Below are 9,554 nucleotides of genomic sequence, written 5' to 3'. Positions count from 1 at the left end.
TGTAAAATTATCTCAAGAACCATTAGGCTTAAGCAAAAATTCCAATTAGAAAATTGTTCTTCGTCACATTTTATGTATTAATAACTTAATTTTTAAATTATAATTTCTAATTGGAATTTTTGCTCTAAGCCTAATGGTTATCGTGTGTGTAGGTGCGAGTAAAAGGAAATTAAAGATCCAAAGAGATTGTGATAAAGAAAACTCTACATTAGAAATTCTAAAGGAAACAATTTCGAAAGATCAAAAGTACGAAGACTTGGATTTGAAAAACATTGTCTTTCAGGTAAAACAGATTATTGAAATATGAGATTTAATTATAATTTCAGAGATCTTTTACCCCAAAATTATTAAAAGCTAACCATAAAATTTCAGAGATCTTTTACCCCAAGCAATGCAAATCTTAAAAACCATTTTGGCTTAATGTACTGAAAAATTTATTTAGAATTTAATGTAATTATGCAATCTCACCTTCTGACTCATATGAAGATTTAATTACTTAATTATGAGATCTTTCAGTGAAATTTTATTTTATAAATACGATTTAGCCATGTCTGCTTACAAAAACTCCAAATCAGTGAAACAACGCAAATCTTAAAAACCATTTTGGCTTTATGTACTCAAATATTTATTTTTAATTTAATGTAATTATGCAATCTCACCTTTTAACTCACTCATCTTACTAATAATATAAATCACAGGCAAAGGTATAATTTATATCCCAGTAAAATGTCAAATACTGAAATTATATTTAAATTCTTTTTATAACATATTTGAAAAGTGTAAATGTGGTTAATTAATAAAATTATTTTACATTTTTGATAGTCCTATGATAAAGATTTTTCTATGGATATTGATTTGGATGAAGATGCTATCATAACTGATAAAATGATTATTAAAGTTGTGGCAGTGGCGTACCTAGACCCTTTGACGCCCGGGGCGGATAATGAATTGGTCGCCCCTTCCAATTTCCAAAATGTTGATGTGTCCTGCATTACAGCAAAAGTAGAAAAATACTAAGAATTTGCATTCATTTTGTCCAAATGAACAATAAGCTAGTAACAACGGTCTCACTACGAGAAAAGACTAAACCGTCTAAACGCCGTTACTAAAAACACCAATGTTTTTTCTTGAATGAAAAATGCCGCCCCCTAGAAAATGCCGCCCGGGGCGGACCGCCCCCTCCGCCCCACCCTAGGTACGCCACTGAGTTGTGGTAAGTTGTGGAAGAGGGTTCAGAATATATAAAGTTTATGGTTTTGATAGTCCTAAATAATATTAATAAAATAAATTTCAGAGAAAAAATTCAAATGACTATGGTAATGCAAAAAAGAAATTTCGTAAAGATGAACAAGAACAGAATTTCAGTAAATCTGATGTTAGCTCACAGGTATGTAAATTATGGAAGCGAGCGAAACTTCTTTGACAGTACATTTCTTCGCTTCATTATCGGGTTGCTAGAGACTACCTAGTTATAATATGAAAATGAAAATATTTAATTAAAAAATCTAAATTTAATCAAATTAATCTTACAATTTAAATAATGGTTTTTTAACTTAAGATATAATCTGAAAACCAAACCTATTTTTTAGGATAAAACTAGAGAAATATCAGATGAAGAGTTAGATTGCTGGTAAATAAATATTTTGGAAATGTTGCCCTAATTCTACTAAAACTTTATTATTTGTAATATTTCAGTGTCGTTACTAGTAACAAAATGCAAATAGGAGTTGCTGAAAAGTTAACTAGGTCAAAATTTTCTGTACTTTACAAACTACCGGAGTTACCTAAATATTTCTTGGATGAAGAAAAATATAAAATAGCTGATGAAAATGAGAAAGATAACATTAGATCAGCAATAGTAAATATCATTTACCATCATCTCATTGATAACTACTCTATGTAAGCTATTTATTTTAAGTAAACTTTGGGGCCTTATGTTATACGTAAATATTTCTTACAGATATATTCCTTCGTATGGAGTCATTGCAGAAAAATTAGTACAAGAATATCCCTATTTTGGAGACTCAACCGTAAGTTAATTTTTCCCACTTTTTCTGATTCACTTATAATTTTTCATGTATCCATGCAGAAAAATTTCTCAAAAAAGTTAAAAAATAAATTCAAAAACACAAGGCGGAAAATGAAAAAAAATCCAGAAGTTGAGGAAAAAAGGAACATCTTTTCGAGAAAATCTGCAAAATCTAAGAAAACAGATGAAACTAAAACTACTGAAAAAACCAGCAAAGGATATAGAAAACTCGGTGGAGGACAATAACATCAACAAAACACAAGACGATATTGAGAATAATGCTGATAGTGGCAGGAATTGTGAAAAATACATCGCATCTAGCAAAAGAAATGAGGAAATTGACAGTTCCGATAGTGTTGATGTGTGTTATTTTCTGATGTGTCGGGTTAGCAATTTTTTTAAGAAAAATCTTTTTCAGAACTCAATGGTTTATGAAGATGCCATAAGCATTCAGGCCCATCAGAAACGAATGAGAGAAGAGCTAAAAAAAATTGTACCTGATAGACGAATTTTAAACAGCAAAATGGACAAGACATTCAAGGACAGAAGCAATAAAGTTAAAAATGGCATTCCAACACTTGCCCTACAAGATGTTAACCAGGTTAATTAATTTTTGATTAATTAGCATTTTAGAATTTAACCCTTTTTTAGTTTCTTCTAGAAATTGAAAGGGTAACCGATATTGATATCGAGAAGAAGCTGCGCAACTCATTAAAAGAGTATTCTGACAATATCTTTAGTCAAGCACCAGCAAGCACAAAAGAATTAAAAACCAAATTAATGTCAGAACTAAATTCAGAGAAAGATGAGCATGCAAGAAAAAGTAATTTAAAAAATATTTTAATGTTATCAGTACTCGAATAATATTACCTTCATTACAGCAAGAAAAATGGTAGCCGCTTTGGTGCTACTGCCTTCACTCGTTAAAGAAACCCATAACAGAATTTTCTTTAGCAAAAAAAATGAAAAGCAAATACCCATAGAACCTGTGATAGTTTTCAAAGGTAATGAATTGTTGCATTCCAACAGGTATTTTATACATTTTGATAAAGAAATGTTCCTGGAAACTAATGATTTAATAACTGCAATTTGTATATGGTTTGGAACATATTGGGTGTTTCAAATTGGTTACACCCATCCATTATGTAAAACTTTAAGTATTATAGAAAATTTATTTCTTGAAATGGAACGAACTTTACCAAGCCAGAATGTGAATGATGTCATATTAAAATTAAAAGGTGTATTTAAAAATAAAAATGTTAAACGACGGGCCGTTTAGATTTGGAAATTTAAGACGTTATATAATGATGTAATTTGAAAATTAATTTTCTTAAATGTAAAACATGTAATTTGAAAATTATTTTTGTTAAATTTAGAACTGTTAAAATTTCCAACTAGGTAAAAAGTGAAAAATAAACATTTTTGTTTATACATAGATCTAAGAGGCGTAATTTTAGTTTCTTCAATTAGTTCTATTGGGGGTGAAATAGTTTTCATCTAAGGGAGTGATAAAGTGTAAGGGTACACCTTTCACAGAGTAAAAAGGGTGTAATACCAGGCCTTTTAAAGGGTAGATGGGGGTGTAATATTACGACTTTTACATGGTTAATAGGGTGTCATGATATACCTTTTCAAGAGTAGTAAGGGAGTAATAATATACCATTTAGATGGTAAAGAGGGTGTATCAGATTCCGCTTTAAAAAGTAAAAAGGGTGTAATAATACACCCTTTGGAGAGCTAAGATGGTGTAACGTCACGCCCTTTTCAGAGTAAAAAGGGTGTAATATTACGCCTTTTACAGGGTTAATAGGGTGTCATGATATACCTTTTTAAGATTAGTAAGGGAGTAATAATATACCATTTAGGTAGTAAAGAGGGTGTATTGGATTACGCTTAAAAGAGTAAAAAGGGCGTGATGGTACACCCTTTGTAGAGCTAAAATGGTGTAACGTTACGCCCTTTGCAGAATAAAAGGGTGTAATGTTACACCCTTTGGAGAGCTAAGATGGTGTAACGTCACGCCCTTTTCAGAATAAAAAGGGTGTAATGTTACGCCTTTGACAAGGTTAATAGGGTGCCATGATTTACCTTTTTAAGAGTAGTAAGGGAATAATAATATACCATTTAGATAGCCAAGAGGGTGTATCGGTTTCCGCTTAAAAGAGTAAAAAGGGTGTAATGTTACACCCTTTGGAGAGTTAAGATGGTGTAACGTCACGCCCTTTTCAGAATAAAAAGGGTGTAATGTTACGCCTTTGACACGGTTAATAGGGTGCCATGATTTACCTTTTTAAGAGTAGTAAGGGAATAATAATATACCATTTAGATAGCCAAGAGGGTGTATCGGTTTCCGCTTAAAAGAGTAAAAAGGGTGTAATAATACACCCTTTGGAGAGCTAAGATGGTGTAACGTCACGCCCTTTTCAGAGTAAAAAGGGTGTAATATTACGCCTTTTACAGGGTTAATAGGGTGTCATGATATACCTTTTTAAGATTAGTAAGGGAGTAATAATATACCATTTAGGTTGTAAAGAGGGTGTATTGGATTACGCTTAAAAGAGTAAAAAGGGCGTGATGGTACACCCTTTGTAGAGCTAAAATGGTGTAACGTTACGCCCTTTGCAGAATAAAAGGGTGTAATGTTACACCCTTTGGAGAGCTAAGATGGTGTAACGTCACGCCCTTTTCAGAATAAAAAGGGTGTAATGTTACGCCTTTGACAAGGTTAATAGGGTGCCATGATTTACCTTTTTAAGAGTAGTAAGGGAATAATAATATACCATTTAGATAGCCAAGAGGGTGTATCGGTTTCCGCTTAAAAGAGTAAAAAGGGTGTAATAATACACCCTTTGGAGAGCTAAGATGGTGTAACGTCACGCCCTTTTCAGAGTAAAAAGGGTGTAATATTACGCCTTTTACAGGGTTAATAGGGTGTCATGATATACCTTTTTAAGATTAGTAAGGGAGTAATAATATACCATTTAGGTAGTAAAGAGGGTGTATTGGATTACGCTTAAAAGAGTAAAAAGGGCGTGATGGTACACCCTTTGTAGAGCTAAAATGGTGTAACGTTACGCCCTTTGCAGAATAAAAGGGTGTAATGTTACACCCTTTGGAGAGCTAAGATGGTGTAACGTCACGCCCTTTTCAGAATAAAAAGGGTGTAATGTTACGCCTTTGACAAGGTTAATAGGGTGCCATGATTTACCTTTTTAAGAGTAGTAAGGGAATAATAATATACCATTTAGATAGCCAAGAGGGTGTATCGGTTTCCGCTTAAAAGAGTAAAAAGGGTGTAATGTTACACCCTTTGGAGAGTTAAGATGGTGTAACGTCACGCCCTTTTCAGAATAAAAAGGGTGTAATGTTACGCCTTTGACACGGTTAATAGGGTGCCATGATTTACCTTTTTAAGAGTAGTAAGGGAATAATAATATACCATTTAGATAGCCAAGAGGGTGTATCGGTTTCCGCTTAAAAGAGTAAAAAGGGTGTAATAATACACCCTTTGGAGAGCTAAGATGGTGTAACGTCACGCCCTTTTCAGAGTAAAAAGGGTGTAATATTACGCCTTTTACAGGGTTAATAGGGTGTCATGATATACCTTTTTAAGATTAGTAAGGGAGTAATAATATACCATTTAGGTTGTAAAGAGGGTGTATTGGATTACGCTTAAAAGAGTAAAAAGGGCGTGATGGTACACCCTTTGTAGAGCTAAAATGGTGTAACGTTACGCCCTTTGCAGAATAAAAGGGTGTAATGTTACACCCTTTGGAGAGCTAAGATGGTGTAACGTCACGCCCTTTTCAGAATAAAAAGGGTGTAATGTTACGCCTTTGACAAGGTTAATAGGGTGCCATGATTTACCTTTTTAAGAGTAGTAAGGGAATAATAATATACCATTTAGATAGCCAAGAGGGTGTATCGGTTTCCGCTTAAAAGAGTAAAAAGGGTGTAATAATACACCCTTTGGAGAGCTAAGATGGTGTAACGTCACGCCCTTTTCAGAGTAAAAAGGGTGTAATATTACGCCTTTTACAGGGTTAATAGGGTGTCATGATATACCTTTTTAAGATTAGTAAGGGAGTAATAATATACCATTTAGGTTGTAAAGAGGGTGTATTGGATTACGCTTAAAAGAGTAAAAAGGGGGTGATGGTACACCCTTTGTAGAGCTAAAATGGTGTAACGTTACGCCCTTTGCAGAATAAAAGGGTGTAATGTTACACCCTTTGGAGAGCTAAGATGGTGTAACGTCACGCCCTTTTCAGAATAAAAAGGGTGTAATGTTACGCCTTTGACAAGGTTAATAGGGTGCCATGATTTACCTTTTTAAGAGTAGTAAGGGAATAATAATATACCATTTAGATAGCCAAGAGGGTGTATCGGTTTCCGCTTAAAAGAGTAAAAAGGGTGTAATAATACACCCTTTGGAGAGCTAAGATGGTGTAACGTCACGCCCTTTTCAGAGTAAAAAGGGTGTAATATTACGCCTTTTACAGGGTTAATAGGGTGTCATGATATACCTTTTTAAGATTAGTAAGGGAGTAATAATATACCATTTAGGTTGTAAAGAGGGTGTATTGGATTACGCTTAAAAGAGTAAAAAGGGGGTGATGGTACACCCTTTGTAGAGCTAAAATGGTGTAACGTTACGCCCTTTGCAGAATAAAAGGGTGTAATGTTACACCCTTTGGAGAGCTAAGATGGTGTAACGTCACGCCCTTTTCAGAATAAAAAGGGTGTAATGTTACGCCTTTGACAAGGTTAATAGGGTGCCATGATTTACCTTTTTAAGAGTAGTAAGGGAATAATAATATACCATTTAGATAGCCAAGAGGGTGTATCGGTTTCCGCTTAAAAGAGTAAAAAGGGTGTAATGTTACACCCTTTGGAGAGTTAAGATGGTGTAACGTCACGCCCTTTTCAGAATAAAAAGGGTGTAATGTTACGCCTTTGACACGGTTAATAGGGTGCCATGATTTACCTTTTTAAGAGTAGTAAGGGAATAATAATATACCATTTAGATAGCCAAGAGGGTGTATCGGTTTCCGCTTAAAAGAGTAAAAAGGGTGTAATGTTACACCCTTTGGAGAGTTAAGATGGTGTAACGTCACGCCCTTTTCAGAATAAAAAGGGTGTAATGTTACGCCTTTGACACGGTTAATAGGGTGCCATGATTTACCTTTTTAAGAGTAGTAAGGGAATAATAATATACCATTTAGATAGCCAAGAGGGTGTATCGGTTTCCGCTTAAAAGAGTAAAAAGGGTGTAATAATACACCCTTTGGAGAGCTAAGATGGTGTAACGTCACGCCCTTTTCAGAGTAAAAAGGGTGTAATATTACGCCTTTTACAGGGTTAATAGGGTGTCATGATATACCTTTTTAAGATTAGTAAGGGAGTAATAATATACCATTTAGGTTGTAAAGAGGGTGTATTGGATTACGCTTAAAAGAGTAAAAAGGGCGTGATGCTACACCCTTTGGAGAGCTAAAATGGTGTAACGTTACGCCCTTTGCAGAATAAAAGGGTGTAATGTTACACCCTTTGGAGAGCTAAGATGGTGTAACGTCACGCCCTTTTCAGAATAAAAAGGGTGTAATGTTACGCCTTTGACAAGGTTAATAGGGTGCCATGATTTACCTTTTTAAGAGTAGTAAGGGAATAATAATATACCATTTAGATAGCCAAGAGGGTGTATCGGTTTCCGCTTAAAAGAGTAAAAAGGGTGTAATAATACACCCTTTGGAGAGCTAAGATGGTGTAACGTCACGCCCTTTTCAGAGTAAAAAGGGTGTAATATTACGCCTTTTACAGGGTTAATAGGGTGTCATGATATACCTTTTTAAGATTAGTAAGGGAGTAATAATATACCATTTAGGTTGTAAAGAGGGTGTATTGGATTACGCTTAAAAGAGTAAAAAGGGCGTGATGCTACACCCTTTGGAGAGCTAAAATGGTGTAACGTTACGCCCTTTGCAGAATAAAAGGGTGTAATGTTACACCCTTTGGAGAGCTAAGATGGTGTAACGTCACGCCCTTTTCAGAATAAAAAGGGTGTAATGTTACGCCTTTGACAAGGTTAATAGGGTGCCATGATTTACCTTTTTAAGAGTAGTAAGGGAATAATAATATACCATTTAGATAGCCAAGAGGGTGTATCGGTTTCCGCTTAAAAGAGTAAAAAGGGTGTAATAATACACCCTTTGGAGAGCTAAGATGGTGTAACGTCACGCCCTTTTCAGAGTAAAAAGGGTGTAATATTACGCCTTTTACAGGGTTAATAGGGTGTCATGATATACCTTTTTAAGATTAGTAAGGGAGTAATAATATACCATTTAGGTTGTAAAGAGGGTGTATTGGATTACGCTTAAAAGAGTAAAAAGGGCGTGATGCTACACCCTTTGGAGAGCTAAAATGGTGTAACGTTACGCCCTTTGCAGAATAAAAGGGTGTAATGTCACACCCTTTGGAGAGCTAAGATGGTGTAACGTCACGCCCTTTTCAGAATAAAAAGGGTGTAATGTTACGCCTTTGACAAGGTTAATAGGGTGCCATGATTTACCTTTTTAAGAGTAGTAAGGGAATAATAATATACCATTTAGATAGCCAAGAGGGTGTATCGGTTTCCGCTTAAAAGAGTAAAAAGGGCGTGATGGCACACCCTTTGGATAGCTAAAATGGTGTAACGTCACGCGCATAAGCCCATTACGGAGTTAAAAGGGTGTATATCTATTCTTTTAAGAGAGCGTTTGTAACCTACAAAGGTGACTTATTTGGGACAATCAAATTATCCTTAAAGGGTGTCGTCGAACACCTTTTTTTTAAGAGTGTACATAAGCTATTACTTTACCAAAGACCAAAATTCGACTACTCCTTTTTAAATCTGGCTTTTGAGAAGGAGTAGAAAGTTAAGTCCACAAGCCAGCTGCCTTGAGTCCTTGACCAATCGGCTTAGGTTAGTTTTCAGCAGCTAGACAGATGACTTAATTTGATTTAGGGTAAAAAGTGTTCACTTTTGGTACTAGAACAAGTGAAAGGTATAGATTTCAACCATTACCTTTTCTACCATTTCGGACTAGGATGGGCAGTGCCTTTCTGCGTTTTCGTAAACAGGAATTAGCATAGTTGTGCGCAGTGGCGTAAATAGCGCACCCGCTAACCCCGCGGTGCGGGGGTGGGGGGTGAAAACTAGGGGGGCCCCAAACTTTTATGATTAAAATCAGTGCTATTTAAGAGGGCCCCCGAGTCGTTTTTCGCGGGGGGGACCCCGGAGTTTCTAGTTACGCCACTGGTTGTGCGTTTTAACTCGTCCAGAAAATTACTTGTAATTCTTAGAAAAATACCTGTACTGCTACAAAATCAGCTGATAGTAAAAAATCTGCTTTCGTTTTATCCAGATTAAATAATTGAATTGGTAATGAAAGCTATACAAGTTCAAATCGTTTTCCATCGAAACAATAATAATCAGCTAGGCTAATACCCAAGGCACCACCTTAAGCTTAAGTCAGGAAGCGACTTT

The 9,554-nt window shown here is 35.3% G+C and overlaps 1 protein-coding gene across 1 annotated transcript; it reads left to right on the top strand.

Annotated features, from left to right (window-relative positions):
* The first annotated feature begins 1,879 nt into the window (after positions 1 to 1,879).
* LOC149945118 (uncharacterized) lies at positions 1,880 to 2,705 on the top strand. The gene is made up of 5 exons (XM_090176388.1): positions 1,880 to 1,899; positions 1,961 to 2,030; positions 2,090 to 2,390; positions 2,448 to 2,630; positions 2,691 to 2,705. Exons 3-5 carry the CDS (start codon positions 2,214 to 2,216, stop codon positions 2,703 to 2,705), a joined length of 375 nt encoding a protein of 124 aa, XP_090032514.1. The 5' UTR covers positions 1,880 to 1,899; positions 1,961 to 2,030; positions 2,090 to 2,213.
* Positions 2,706 to 9,554: the final 6,849 nt, after the last annotated feature.

Source organism: Leiobunum rupestre, chromosome 5 (assembly GCF_980474605.1).
Source record: "Leiobunum rupestre chromosome 5, qqLeiRupe1.1.hap1, whole genome shotgun sequence".
NCBI classification, from domain to species: domain Eukaryota; kingdom Metazoa; phylum Arthropoda; class Arachnida; order Opiliones; family Sclerosomatidae; genus Leiobunum; species Leiobunum rupestre.
Note: the sequence above shows the minus strand (reverse complement) of the source record. Positions and strands in the feature narration are given on the sequence as shown.

Excerpts from the sequence above, each read along its gene's own strand:
- LOC149945118 (XM_090176388.1), top strand. The coding sequence starts at position 2,214 with ATGAAACTAAAACTACTGAAAAAACCAGCAAAGGATATAGAAAACTCG. Across the intron at positions 2,391-2,447 it reads ACAGTTCCGATAGTGTTGAT|AACTCAATGGTTTATGAAGA; the intron begins GTGTGTTATTTT and ends AATCTTTTTCAG.